The sequence below is a fragment of the Fukomys damarensis genome, unplaced genomic scaffold, assembly GCF_012274545.1.
Source record: "Fukomys damarensis isolate Sample0158 unplaced genomic scaffold, DMR_v1.0_HiC HiC_scaffold_21, whole genome shotgun sequence".
In the NCBI taxonomy this organism is placed as follows: domain Eukaryota; kingdom Metazoa; phylum Chordata; class Mammalia; order Rodentia; family Bathyergidae; genus Fukomys; species Fukomys damarensis.
Window position 1 is genome coordinate 22600711 of NW_022900933.1, and position 15464 is coordinate 22616174.

The 15464-nt window shown below is 40.5% G+C and overlaps 1 protein-coding gene across 3 annotated transcripts in view; it reads right to left on the bottom strand.

The window, feature by feature from the left end:
- The window catches only part of Gtf2a1 (general transcription factor IIA subunit 1), a 170724-nt gene that overhangs the window by 72547 nt on the left and 82713 nt on the right, over positions 1-15464 (bottom strand). For all 3 annotated transcript variants that reach the window (XM_033766721.1, XM_010616246.1, XM_010616245.1), the window contains exon 4: positions 3596-5431. In XM_033766721.1, the coding sequence (XP_033622612.1) occupies positions 3596-5431 (1836 nt within the window). The remainder of the gene's footprint in view (positions 1-3595; positions 5432-15464) is intronic.

Genomic DNA, 15464 nt, shown 5'->3' on the forward strand with positions numbered 1-15464 from the left:
AAAAAAACATGGCGGAGCAATGAAGTGGTGGGCACAGAGCCCACTGCACAAAGCCAGGCACAGCCCCTTGCTACTCCTTAATTCTGTGAGTCTATGGATAATTCTATTGTACTGGAATGGCAAATTTATGGTTTTTGTTTAAAAAATTGTTATTAGATTTTTGAAGAAAGAGCTTATTGCTGTGAATATAAACATTGAAGCATCATGGTCACTCATCAGATACAGCAAGAAACATTTGTTGAGGGCCCTGTGCCTGGTACTATGCCAAATGCTTTACACAGATTTTCTAACCCAGTCTTTGTAACAATCCCTTTACAGATGAGGAAATGGAGGCCCTTGGAGGCATAGCTGCAGCTAGAAAGTGGCAGACCTAAAACTGAACTCAGCAGTCTGGCTGCACTTTGCTTAAGTCATAACCTCACGGTCCCCAAACCTCCAGAGCAGGTTTGCAGGTTGACCGGTAGAGAGGGTTAGTGGCAGGATCCCCCATGTAGCAATTGGCTACGGATGACCAATACGAAACTGCTCAGGCTTAATTATGGAACTAAATAGTCCCCTGCTTTCCCCAAGTAAACAATTCCACTTTTCTTTATTGGTCTGGGCAAGGCTTTTCAGTCTCAGAGAGTAAGGAGATACACACCCACTCTCCAAGGAAAACATTACAGAGTGAAGTATTTGTTTTGCTGTTTCACAAATGTAACATAATTCAACACCTATGTGTAAAGAGTAAGACTTTGGAAAATTAATTGAACAATTGGTACTGTTTTTTAGGAAAGGGATTTAAGATATAATAAAATTTACATGTTATAAAAATGAATCCATCTTTTTAATTGTGTATTGCAGATATAATTATATAATATCATTTATTAGGTATTCATTACAGGCCAGATACGGTGCTGAGCACTTAAAAGTACTATCTAATTTCACTCTGAATAATCTAAGTATTAATAGCCCTATTTAATAGATGAGAAAAATTAAGTTTCTCTGCGAGGGTTAAGTAAATTGCCTGAGGTCACACTGCCATTATGTGGTAGAGCTGGGAATAAAACTCAGATCCGCCTCTCACTCCCAACTGTGACCTAAATTCTTCTTGATATACTGCCATGGGATTAGACTGCTGTAAAAATATATAGTAGACCCTCTTTATTCGGTAGCAATTTAGGCAACCATTTTTACCTAATCACCTTTATTTGCACATTTTTGGAATATTTAGAAGTCATTTCTTTTGCAGAATGACTCCCTCCTCTCATTCCACCAACGCATATTCACAGCAAACTCTGAAAACTCCAGCTATGAGATGTGTCAGGCTGGTGGACAGAGAAGCATAATTTGGAAATATGGTATAACTTAATTCATGGTAGTGAACAGGATGAACCCACAAATTATATCATCTTCCTTGATGAAATTGGGAAAATTAATTATTTAGATCCCCCCCCCATAAAAGCTAACACTGGGAATGTGGTCTCTTCACCTGGTCTAATGAGAACTAGAATTCCAACAAAGAAAGCTACTTCTGCTGGAGAGAATGTTTCATGTCTTGGGGTGCATTTTGGCACCTTCTAAAATTAAGAAAAACTCTCCATTAGAAAAGCACTGTGGACAATGTCTGCTGGACATTTACTACTTTTTCCTGTCCTGTGCCCATTTCCCCTTCCTTCTGGTAGCAAATACTTTTTCCTTTCTCTCCCTTTAGAAGATAATCTTTCCTGTTTTGCATACGTCCTGATGCTTGGTACTGTAGCAACAAACTGCTCTAGACGCCCATGACTCAAGCCAAATGGCAGCAGGGCAGAACATGACAGTGACAGTTTGCCTCTGTGGCAGCAGCCTGAGAAGACTTCCATGTGCTTCTGTTAGCAGCTTGTTTTAGAGCTGTCCTTCTGAGCTCTGTTGTTTCAACCTTTCCTTCGGTTCTCTGAGCTGTCCGTATTCATTCAACTCGATTTTCTTGCTTCAGGCTCATCTATGTTGCTTTATAACCAAAAGTCCTATGACACAATACTGTTCTGTATTTTAGAATCGTTTTAGGTTTGTTTATATACACTGGAAAAATGGCAAATCTCTGTTCTTAGAGTGGGAATTATTTCAAGTGTGCGTCTATTTGGCTTTGTCTATTAAGAGGAACTGGAGGACTGAGAAAACACTCCTGGATGTGGCCATATGATTGCAAAAGAGTCAGGTCAGTTCACCTCCCCGGCCTTCATTTCTCAGCTGTAGCTTGAAGGGCTGGAAAACTCAATATCCCACAGCTTGTCTTCCTAAGGGCTTCTGGGCATGGTAGAAGGAGGGTTTCTTTCCCCCTTTCAAGTCAGACAGGCCCCACCGCGGAGACCGAAACCTCGGCGCCCTCTGCAGGAGAATATTGGACAGTGCTATTTTCAGGGAAATGAGTCAACAAGCACAGAAAGGGAGACTTTGTTTTAAAATTCTGTCGGTTTAGAAAGTGAAGGTAACAAACCCAGCCTCAAACACAGCAGCCCAATTGTCTCTTCAGTTTGCAATGCTACACCCAGTGTCTGACACGGAATGCCTGGTGTGCTCCACTCCCCAGCACTGTCGCTGCTCTCACTACACTGCACAGGCAGGGTACGGGAACACCGTCCCTCCCCACGCGGAGCAGGAGAGGTCCACTACAAAGACACGCGTGGGGTTTAAGAGCGACAGTTTCAATCAGGAGTCTCCCTAAACCTTATTCTTTTTGCTTCGCTAGCAAACCCACTTTCATTAACAGATGGGCAAAATTTATTATAAACCAGAGAAGTGTCTTAAGGGTTCATGGAATCACAGGCTTACTGCCTGCTGTGGGGGTGGGTGGCCCGGATGTACTCTAAGAAATAAAGCTGTTAGAGCTGCTTTGATTGCCGCCTCATTTTGTCATTCACTAAATCTCACTGGACCTGCAAGGAAAGCAATTGCCTTCTGGACTCATTCAAGCATAACAGCATCCCCAAGGCTATGAGCAGACCAGCCAGGGGAGGAAAGTTCTTCTGTTTGTTTGTTTGTTTGTTCAAACCTATCATTCCTTCCTTTACCTTTTGTGTGAAGGAACCTTGGTCCCTTTGGACCTTCGTATTCTGCTGGATCTCCAGCCTCTTTCCTATCCCTACATCCCAAAACCAAACTCTGAGTCGAGCTGTTATCACTGACAGAGGCTGGACTGTGTATGCCTGGCCTTAAACCTGCCTTTTACTTTCAGTTGGGGCATGGTCAGAAAGAAGCTTCTGCAGAACCCTGAAGCCTTCCAGGATCTGGAAATGGGTTGCTTCCAACACCACAGATAATACTTTAATTAATGAGTCCCCAAAGAATGGAAAATCAGACGCTACAAGGAAAGCTGTTTGGTAGCTCAGCTGGGCAGAGTAATGCACTGTTCTATGGAAGATGTATGAGGGGACGAAAAGCTAGAGTGAGCTGGGTCACTATGCTTGTTACTTACTTTGTGGAAATGTTTCTACTGTTCTGGTCCCCCTGCCTCTCCATCAGCATTCCCCTCAACAACAAAAGCAAGTTCTTCATCCAGGCACAGATGTGGAAGACTGGTCCTGGCTCTTTAGCAAACACACAGTTACTTCCGGGAGGAGAAACCACTACCTACCTGAGTTTTTGTCAGGCAGTCGGTTTATCCTCCACACAATGGAGTTGAAGGCATGCTCATACTTGGCAGTCCCCAGAGTTACTCTCATGACAGGCTCGGAGCCAGAGATGCTAGCTGAGCCAAAACTCGCCCCTCGGTTCACTTTGGCTTTCAAAGACTTCTCCCCCAGGACACTTTCCCTACGGAAGTTTTTCACCCACTTACTGGGCACTGGGTAACGCACCATTACATTCTCACAGGGAACCTGAGTGAGAGGGTCACGGTTGGAGGAGAAGCCTGGTGACATTCTCAGCCAGCTCTGCACCTCCACTTCTGCCCCACTGATGCTTGCTGCTGTCCTGAGTGTGAAAGGCAAGGTCTTCTCAGCAAACACTGTCCTGAACCGCATCAGCTCAAACCGGCAAGCATCCAAAGGGTTGAAGAGAATAACCCGAGAGTTGTTGAACACATCCTCATCCACGCACCCGTGAAAATGGCACTCATGGAGTTTAATCCATTTGGTGGTCGTGGTGGGCATGATGTCTTGCCGGGAAACGATTTCATTTCCTTTGATGAGAATGTCATTGAGGCCCAATCGGCATTCAGCAAGCCCAGAAAGGAAACTCAGAATGTGGATCCGAGTCAAGACATGGTGCTGGAGAATTTGGTTGTCTCCTTTGCGTATAATACCAGAGAATTCATCTCTGACATCCACTGTAATCTCCTCTTCAAGATAGTTCAAGCCAACGGTGCTCAAGTCCATTGACAATACTGGCAGATCCATGAGCCGGTCCTGAACTGCACGGATGAAGCTCAGGAAGTCATGATAATTGGTGGTGCCCAGCTTAATCACTTGTTCCCTCTCTGCTGTGTGGGCCACAGCGGGTTTAGGTTGATATTTCTTCTTCTCTTTGTAGGTAACGCGGTCTATCCGCAAGCTGTGGATCCTACCATTCTCATCATAGTTTTGAAGCCGAGGTTCTGAAACCTCATGGCAGATCTCCAGTTTGAACTCACGGAATGGTTTTTCTAGGCCCTGCTCATAATATAGCTGCAGGTAACCAGTGTCTGTCAGTTTGATGTAGATCGGTCCCCAGTGCCTGGAGGACATGATGTTTTTCTTCTCGGGGATCCTGAGCATCATCGGCCAGCCATCTCTGGGCTGAGTCAGTGCTGAGCTAGGTGAGTGAGCATCTAGTTCAATCCAGGCTATTGGGTCATCGTCAGGGAGTGCTGCAGTGCTGAAGTGATCGGGATCATCGATCTGGAGCTGTTTGAGTTTTTCAACAGCATCAGAGTGGGACAGGTTTTTGCTTGAATCATCAAAACTGATGGCATCCTGGTAGATGACAATGAGGGAATCTCTTTGGCTCTTCCCTGTGGTGCTGGAAATGGAACTTTTTTGGGAGCGCCTCTCCTGTTCCTCAAAGAAAGCACTGAAAGGGTTGATAGGGGAAGGCTGGACATCCTGGAGTGTCTCATTCAAAAAAGGATTGGTGGCCCTCCAAGGTGGTGCCTCAGTTGCAGAGGGTGGATGGTTTAGGGAGGAAATGTCCAGCTTCTGAACTTTGGAGAAGCTCATCAAAGTGCTCTTGGGACGATCCCTCTTGAATGACCCAGTTGAGTTATAAGGTACAACTGGAGTCACAGGTGTCACGAGTGATGTATTTGGCTTCAGAGGAGAGGTGACTGGTGGCAAAAGGCAGCTGACTTCATTGTCATCAAAAGTGACCCAGCTGGGGAAACGAGCAGAGGTCACTGGAGGGGCCGGGTGCCCATTCATGGGTGGACTGCTGGTTTGCCAGCTGATGGCTTCCATCTCTACCTCTTCATCTTCCTGAAGTGAGGAAGAATTATCTAAAAGGAAAAGGAGAACATATCAGGGGCTACCATTCTGAGTTATGGAAAACTGATACAGGGGAATGAGGATTACTGGAATTTTATCTAGAATTCAGTAAATTCCAAAGTAGCACATTACCTGTCTCAACTGGTCTGGGGACAGAGCTCGTGATTTTGCAATGAGAACAAAGGCAGGGCCATCACACTGAATAAAATGATAATACAGTGGATATTTCTTATACTTATTTCTAAGGTATATATTCTTAAGTTTTAAACATTGAAAACTACTTCCTATGTAAAGTAGTATAAACTGGCCTTATTAAAAAAGCAAGTTATTTTCTGTTGGTGATAATGATAGTATATTATATAAATAACACACTTGCAAATATTCTAGCCCACATAAGATCAATAAATATTAAAGATCAAATGTTAACACCCTTAATATGTATGTAAGTTCATGGAAATGAATCAGAAAAACAAAATGTCCAATGGAAATATGGGCAAAGACCATAAACAGGTAAATCATGAATGAGAAACTAAAAATGTCTAATAAAAGTGAAAAATATCCAGTCTTCATAATAATAAGAAAAATAACAATTAAACCAAAAAAAATCAGTGAAGATTTTAAAAGTTTTCAATATTTAGTGAGGGTAAGGGTACTATGACAGACAGGAACACTAAACAGACCCTCAATGGGAATAAATGGATAAAAATGCTCTGAAATGAGGTCTCACAATTTAGATTATAAGAAATGTTCATAAACAATGACTTAACAGTTCAACCCTAAAGAAATAAATCAGGGCTGGGGATTTAGCTCAGTGGTGCCGTGGCCTTCCTTGCAAGTGCAAGGTTTGAGTTTGATCCCTGGTACCACCCCCAAAAAAGAAATAAATCAAATTGTGAGCCAAGTTGCAAAAACAAATATGCGCATTTTAGAACTATTTATAACATGGAAAAATAAAGGGAAAATTTCAACTGTCCAACAATTGTATGAATGTTAAGAAACTGAGGCACACAATGGAATAATACCCAGCCATTAAAATGTTTATGTGTTCGAGTAATATGAGAAAATGCTCATGACATAAGCTTTTTTCCCTCTAGCATTTCCATCCTGGGGTTTATTTTAATATATTTAAAAAAAGATTACTACCAATAAAACTCTACTGTGGCATGGTCTTCAAGAAAGGAGACACTAGACTTAAGTCTTTTTCTTTTTTGTACTGGGGATCGAACTCAGGTCCTTGTGCTCCAAGATAGGTGGCAGAACCACTGAGCTAAATCCCCAGCCCTAGATTTAAGTCTTAATGAGGGAACAACCCAAACTTTTTCAGTAAGGACCCTGTGTGTCTGCACTGGTTTGGAAAGGGAGGGAGAGCGAGGAAAACGAGGCTGTTAGCAAGGAGGAATGGATTCTGATAAAGGTTTGGCACAGATAATAAATGTCTGACATATAGTAAACACTTAGTAGTTTATTGAGTGAGAAAAGAGACTTTGATTTGGAGTAGCTCTCCTATTTTCCATGTCACGGGAGGAAGTGTATGGGGTTCTTCTCTACCACCATTCCACCCATTATTTCTACTGCCAGGCATTTGGAATCAGAGGACAATGGATACTGAAAATCTACACTGTCATCAGCAATACCACACACAATTTTACATATGTAATCACACGTGCATGACTGGCTTGTCATCTGTCCTGCCAAGAAATGTATTCAAGTAGATAGCAATTCCTTTAATTAAAAGCATCATTTTGAGAAAGTAGGCTAAAGACATCTACCTCAAAAATACAAAGAGCACAGAGTATTCTCTACATTGCTCAGCACTACAAAAGGACTAAGACACTTAAAAACTAAAGATGAGAATCTCTTTCAAATTCACCTTTGTAGATGTGTGATTTATGTTCTGGGATAAGAAGGGAAAGGGATCAGGCAATAAACCAAATCCAAAGCGTTTGTACTTCATGTGTTTATTATTAGCAATGCAGGCTAAGAGGAACACTGGGACCTGAGTGAAATATAATTACCTCCTTGGGATCCTAAGGCATCGTTTCTAGAGAACTGGAGAAGGGGTGATCTCAGAACTCCCCACTCCTACCCAGCTAGTTCTAAGGACTTCTGCAGGGCAGTGTTTCCGCCAAACCACCCTGGGGCCCCACCGTGCTAAGGGTGATCTTTTTTCTAGCCTTGGAGCTCATCACCACGCCCTGGTTTAAAAAGGAGCTGAAATCCTCTTCCTTTGGAGAGTGGCTTTCTCCAAAGGATTCCCTTCTTTTGAAACTCTTGTCCTCAAATTATCATTTCTTGTCATCTCCCGAGCCAAAAAAAAAAAAAAAAAAAAAAAAAAAAGAGAGAGAGAGAGAGAAAGGCTTTTGTCTCTACTGAAAATCATTTTTTATAATAAATTCCTTTCAAATCAAGTTATTTAAAAATCACACCAAACTCTTCATAATTTTGTAGCATTAAACTCATAGTACAATGTAAATGAAATATCTTTAAATTTGAAGGAAAAAAACTTTTTTTTTTTTTTTTTGGTCCCAGGGATTGAACTCGGGTCCTTGAGTTTGCATGGCAGGCGGCAGAACTATTGAGCTAAATCCCTGGGCCAGAAAAATTCTGAATTAACTTTTAAAGATTCTATTTTCTCTCTGTCAGCCATTTAAAAACATCAAAAGATTGTTTCAAAATTCTCTCTCGACTGGAAGTTTCATGTCCCATAATTACAATAGTTTTAAAAACCTATCCTTTCAGGGTCAAGAATTTAGCTCAGTGGTTCTGCTGCCTGCCTTGCAAGCACAAAGTCCCAAGTTTGATCCCTGCCTTACTGTGCAGTCTTAATTTTGCTTCTTTTCTCATTTAACACAGAGACCATCTTCTATTTTTTTGTTTTGTTTTTGTTTTTGAGAAAAGATCATGCTATGTAGTTCAGACTGACCTCAAACTTTTTATGTAGCCCCAGCTGGCCTCAAACTCATGGAGATCCTCCTGCCTCAGTCTCCTGAGTGCTGGGATTACAGGTATGCACCACCACATTGACATACTGCTTTTATAAAGCTTGGGTCTTATATATTTTTAGCAGAGGATTACTTTGGCCTTTCATACAAAAATAAAATTTATCTGTATATAAATTTTCTGAGCATAAATATTTGCATTTTATGTGGCAAAGTTTATTTCCTTAATAAATGTTTCCTTAATAAAGTGAATATACTCTCACAAATAAATAGGATAAAGAGAATGAAAAATTAATGAAGGAATATAAATGCCTAATAACTATTAAAGAAAAAAGATTAACCTTATAAAATAAAATATCATTGTTCCCATAGCAAAGAAACAATGATTTAGAATCAATAATAATAGTGTTGTTGACAACTGGGGAAATTTACACTCTACTGGGAGTATTAAAATTTTTTCCTGAAGCTGGTAATGGTGGCGCACACCTTTAATCCCAGTACTTGGGAGGCTGAGACAGGAGGATCGCTGTGAGTTCGAGACCAGCCTGGGCTACACAGAGAGTTCCAGGTCAGTCTCAACTACAGTGACACCCTGTCTCAAAAAAAAAAATTTTTTTTTTTCCTGAGAGGGAATTTGAAAATTTGTAGATGAGTTTAAAAAAAAAGTGACTCAAGAATCAGGAGTTTATTCTAAGAAAACAATGAGACAAGCATGTAGCAATGTACACAGTGGCTGTTTATCATAGCAATGTGTGGGTCACTGAAAAATTATAAACAACCTAAATGCTCAACAATGGGAGATTCGTTATACAAATTGTTACACCGTTAAGATGGAATCCCATGTTGCCATTGAAATAATACGTTTGATGCATATTTATTCACACGAAGTCAACCATGATAATACTGCAGTGTGAGTAATATAAAGCAGGAACCTATAATCTGAATTCAGAGCCTTGGTTTCAATTATGTATTGGCAACTAATTAGCTATGTAACTTTGACTAAGTTTTTAATTTCTCCTGAAAGGCAAATAGTAAGAGTTCAGATTTCCCTTTCCACTATTAGAACGATACATTTCACTAGTATATATGTGTTAGCATTAGAAGGTAATATTTCATAATGTTTTGGTGTTAAAAAACAAATATCTCATGTGAAGTAAAGGGTATATTAAAAAATTAAAATTAAAAGAAATTAAAATTTCTGTGCCGGGAATAGTGGTACATGCCTATAATCTCAGTTACTAGCAAGTCTGAAGCATGAGGATCTCAAGTGAGAGGCCAGCCTGAGAGACACAAGCAAGGGTCTGTTTCAAAATTTTAAAAAAAATTTAAAGGGCTGCAGATGTAGCTCAGCGCTCCCTGGGTTCAATCTCCAGTAATACCTCCCAAAAAGTTTATCGATATTCTTCCCTTATAAAGACAATGCTGTATTTTTCCCAAAATAACGTTTAAACTATACCTTGACTGCAAATACTAATTAACCTTAAAGGATACAAATAGCTTAGGTATACCCTAGGTTGAGAAAGCAGCAGTTAGATCTTTCCTGTCAGTGATAACTGGTGCTACCAGTACCAGAAACAATGAGGGGGATAAAAGGCTGGCAAATTTCCCCAGTAAAAACAACCAGAAGCTAACTGTCTTGAGCACAAAGTTAACCATTATCCACAATTCCATTTTATTGACTTATTAAAATAAAACCATAGCCAAAAATCCAGTATTAGACGAGGCTTTCCTCCCACACCACAAGGAAAAGTTCAGGTACTTATGAGGTGCCTAGTACCCACGGATGCAAACTAAAGAGAATGGTGGGGTTTTTTTCCTCATTGAGTTTATTGGTACATTTTGAGGATACAGTACACTTAACATTCATCATTGGGATCTTGTACCCTTACATGACAGGTCTTGGTTCTCATTTTTTCCCCTTATCCCTGCCCTCCCTTCACCCTCTCCTCCCTTCCTTATTTACAAAAATTTTATTTCCATTTTTTCATTTTCTCATTTTTTTCTTTTTCCTTATTACCTTTCCCTGTGAATGGTGCTGTTTTAATGTTTTTGGGAAAGCAGGACAGAATCACCAGAAAAAGTGGCCTTGGCCGTCAGTCCACAAGGAAAGGTATTTTCTGCATATAAGAAGGACCTATTATTCCCTTAAACTTTTCTGTTATTTGGGTAATAATTCCAGCATCCCAGATCCCTGGTGACACCGTTACTATACCTGTTGCTTCGAATATCTTAAAATTGACTTCAATTTTACCCTTCCTTGCTTTCTAGAAATTTTTAAACTTTTAAAGTTTTTAAAGAGTCCTCCTATTTTGTATAAATTATGAAACTGACCTAAGCAAATAACTGTTGCATTTGCTGCCAGGGGCATGGACCCTGTGATTTCACCTCCGAATCCTAGTATTTTCATGTCCCTTTCTTGGCTATACATCTGGTACCCAAGGAATACATAGCCATGGTATGAAGAGGGGATCCCCATGAGAACTTAATATATTCTTTGTAGCAAGAGCCCTTTGACTTAAATGTTTTAAATCTTCCGTTATTCAAGCGACAGGCTGAGATGGTTATTTCTGCCTTTAATAAATTCTTAGAAAAAGTCAACACGGCTCAGAGGGGAAGGACAAAGTTGATATAATGATCACCCCTCCCCTACTACTTTGGGTTATAGTTTCCTAATTGTCCTCTGGGGAGCTTTCCCCTTCTCAATTAAGTCTCCATGGATTGCCAGTCAAGGTGCTCCATCCCTGAAGTATAAGACTCAAACAAAGTCAGATTATCTTTGGAAATCTTGAATGGAATTTACTCAAGGGCAGGAAAATGGTAGGGGCTAAATGACTGAGATGGAGGAACCCTAAAGAGCATCTAAATAGTCACTGTATCTTGAAGTAAGCTGCCATGGTTTGCCGACTGTGACTGTAAACTGGATGGTCAACTTGATTGGCATGAGAGTCCCCTAGGGAATTTATTAGTAAAGCACACTCTTGGTGTGTCTGAATGGGTCATGGAGACATGACTTTTGGTACTATACTGGTTCCTGGCCTCTCCCTCCCTGGTGCTTTTCCCAGCTGCCATGATTTTTTTTTTTTTTAGTTATGATTTTACTGCCTTCCAGGCAGCCAGCCATGGACTGAAATCTCAAACAGCCAAATTAAAATTCTTCTTTAAATTGTGGATATTAGGTGTTTTGTACTAGCAATGGGAAAGCTGACCAATACACCCTATGTGAGAGATATCACAATACACAATATGTGAGAGATATAATCTCCATATCTCTACGGATTGGGAAGTCCCCTCCCATACCGACTCTGAGTTTGTTCATGGCACTTGCTTTGGTTAAGATGAAATTCATACACTGCAAACAGTTCTTGTGCCTGGGGCTTGCCTTTTTTTCCTGCAGTTGGAACCTGAGACCATCGTGTAAGTGACCTTCCAAGGGATGAGCAACCAGAGAGAGAAGAATTAAGACACTGGCCAACCAGGCAACAGACTACAGATCCATGAGTATCCTAGGAGTTCAGCTGAGCCTTGAAGATACTGGGGAATGCTTAAAACCTGCTCAGACTGCTAACCTGCAGAATCACGGGCCAAACAAAATACTGTCTCTTCAGCCACTGAATTTGTAGGTGGGTTGTAATGCTGTAAAAGCTGATATACTAACTTATTGACACTTCAGTGTTTTTTTTCAGCTTTTTTTCTGATTCTGGAAGCTATATTCTTAAAATAAATTCCTTTTGTGTAACATTAGTACAATTGACTTCTGTTGCTTGCAATGCAAGCTCCTTAGCTGTCAAGCTAGAGGTGGCTGAAAAGATTCTTTTAAGAACTACGGACAGGTATAAATTCCTAGAACCCTTACTACTTGTCTCACTATTGAGCAAAAACATTTCAGTTTTACTGTTTCTCTCTACTTTCCATTACTCTTTCTACAAGAGGAAAGAATAGTATTATTTTGTTTAATACAAAAGACATTCTTCAACTTTAAGTCTGAAGGTAGGGAGTTTTAGGACTCTTGGAAAAATTGTCATCTTTCACCTGGATCCACCAACACATGGGAAGGAGATGGGCCGAACTACAATTGTCAGCTGGTCAAGAGAATGGACTCCATGCTCATTCATATCCTGACAGCTCCATCTACTAGCCCTGTGACCTTGGATAAGTTACTTTAAAGTACAAGGCCTCAGCTCTCTCAACTGTAAAATGGAGATTGAAAAGTATTTATTTGCCTCTTAAGTTGGTATGAGGGCTAAGTTCATGTAGATGAAGTGTATTTAACAAACATTATACAAATACTTAATATTATTATTGTGAGTATTCCTTAGAGTATTGGGGAAGATCTTGGGAGAGAGACATTTAGCACTGTGAGGCCTTTGATAAAACCGTGGGACAGAGAGTTTTATGTCGAGTCTCATCTCTACCCGTTGCTACTGTGCTAATTTCCTCACTATAACATGGAATAAACTGTAAGCTCTGTTTAATTCCACAGAGTTGTTTGGAAGCAAATATAAAAGTCCTTGATCCACAGTCCTGTAATTAATTGCACAGCCCTGTAATTAGTAATTCCACAGTCCTGTAATTACTATTTAGATACTGAGGTCACTTTAGGTTCTTAAATTCCTCATTATTTGAGTGGTCCATTTCCAGGTGGGCAGTTGGTACATTTCAGAGATGCATAGACAGCTTTCTTGGAATAAAGATTTATTTCAGATATATCAAACCTAAACTTGTCTATACCAACTACAGTTCTGTCACAAGATACTTATTTACATTACATAATTTTCAGTAGTTTCCTGGAGATCCTAAGCGTTTCTGAAAAAAGAACTGAAATCAAGTAATGAGAGAATAGGGCAAAGTGGGAATGGCAAGAGCTTTCACTTATCTTTATACATCCTGAACTGACAGATGCCATTTAATCTACCTGTTCCCCATCTCTTAATGGTTTAATACTGTATCACCCTAAAACTCACATGTTGGAATCATAAGTCATAAAGACTTGGCCTTCATGTAAGGGACAGAACCCTTACAAAAGGGCTTTAGGGAATTAGCGAGGCCCTATTGCCTTCTGTCAGATAAACACCAAAGCATTAAGATATCATCTTGGAAGTAGAGACCAGGTCTTCACCAGATACTGAACCTGCAGACACTTTGATTTTACACTCCTTAGCCTCCAGAACCATGAGAAATAAACTTCTGATGTTTATGACCAACCTAAGCTACTCCGTTATTAATAGAATAAGCCACTACTTGTCCCTAGGAGCACAGGATCAAGTGTTTTGCCTCAGGTAGAAGTGACTCTTGATTTAAAGCATACTGAATTGAATGCACTCACATGTGAATCTGCTTCAAAGCACATAAATATAAAAAAGATTAAACTTCTTCAATTTTATGGAAGAAACTGTAAAATACTCAGAAGATGCAGAAGCATGTACCACTAAAAGAACCTAAATCCTGCTGTCACCCATGCTGATCATGATACCGTCAGTGTTTCTTTCAAGCTGTGTACCGTGCACACACACAGTAATAAACACATATTTATAAAGATTATTCTACATGTAGGTGTTTTTTGTGGAGTACCCGGGATCGAACTTGGGCCCTTGCACTTGCAAGGCATGTGGTAGAACCACTGAGCCAAATCCCCAGTCCCCTACATGCAGAGTTTTACAGCCTACATTTTTTTTGCTTAATATTTCAGGATAAGAATTTCATGGGACAGCATTCAAAGCAGGCTGTGGGAAGACACTGTGTCTGATAAAGTTGTTAGCATGTGTGCTATATATGCTGAGGGACTTCTGAGAACAGAGTATTAAATGTAGTAATTCTAGATGTAAATGTAATATTTGGCTATCTCAGTGGGAGTATACATAGGATATGTTAAAAGCCACAGAGTGTGATACTGGATAAAGGATAACCAATGGTGATGATTTGTTTCATCAAGTAAACATGATTCTTGTTAACATTTGAAGTCAGGGACTTCCACAGACAGAGATGAGGTAATGGGATCAAGGTTGCTGTTTGCAAATCTAAAGCTTCTTGCCCAACTGTGACACATCATGAAATGTTGACAAACATGCTGCCTTCTGTTCTTTAAAAACAGCAGCCTTTGTGTTCTACCTTGAAGGCCTTGCCTAGGACTCAGCTTAAATTTCCTTTGCCATTAGGCACACAGCTGATCAGTGTACGCTGTTATCTGCCACCTCCTCTTCTCTACACAATGAGAGAAGTCAAGCATAGACTTAAAGGTGGAAGTGTCTTCCCACCACTAAGAACCTTAGCGGAATGGTAGGGCAGGTTTTGCAATACAAAATATAGAGGCTTTGCTTTTCAAGAGCACGCACTGTATGCCATCAAGAATTTCTTTCTTTTAGTGCTGGGGTTAAACCCAGGGTTCTGTGCATGACAAGCACATACTCTACCAGTGGGTTGGGCCCCTGCTTCAGCACAGGGATTTCTATGCTTTCTTCAAGAACAGATACCAGTCAGAATGAATATGATAAAGGCTGAAATATTTAGAGGAAGCATGTAACTATCCTATCTAAAACGTTCTTAAGATTTCTGATTAAAATGAGTGTCAAGAGATGCATGTGTAAGAGGAGATAAGCACCTACTGACTTTGTATCAGGGCAGATTGGACTGGGGAAAGGGGTCTTTATGGTTGAGTTTTTCTTCATTTGGGATTAGATTCTCTAACTCTGGGCCTTACAGTAACTTGTGAAATATGTCTGGAGTACTCTAGTGCTTTCTGGAGTAGACATCACATTTCCAGAGCAGAAAGATAGTTGACAGGAGGAAAGAATGTTAAATCACCTCTGCCACCTCCAAGACAACTGTCACGGCACAGCCAGCCATGTACTACTGTAAGTTAGGTGCTCTGCCTAGAGCTGTAGACCTCATTTGATCCCAAGAGACATGCATGAGGTAGGTCTCACCATTACCCCTACTTCAGTAAAGGGGACGCTGAGGCACAGAGGTTAGGTGACTGGCCAAAGTCAAAAAGCTGGTAAATGGAGGAACTAAGATCTGAGCCCAAGAGATCTACGTTCACTGCTATACTGCAGGCAGCATTGGGCCCGAGGTTCAATTTCATTAGAACTGGCCGGTCCTGGGTAAGTTT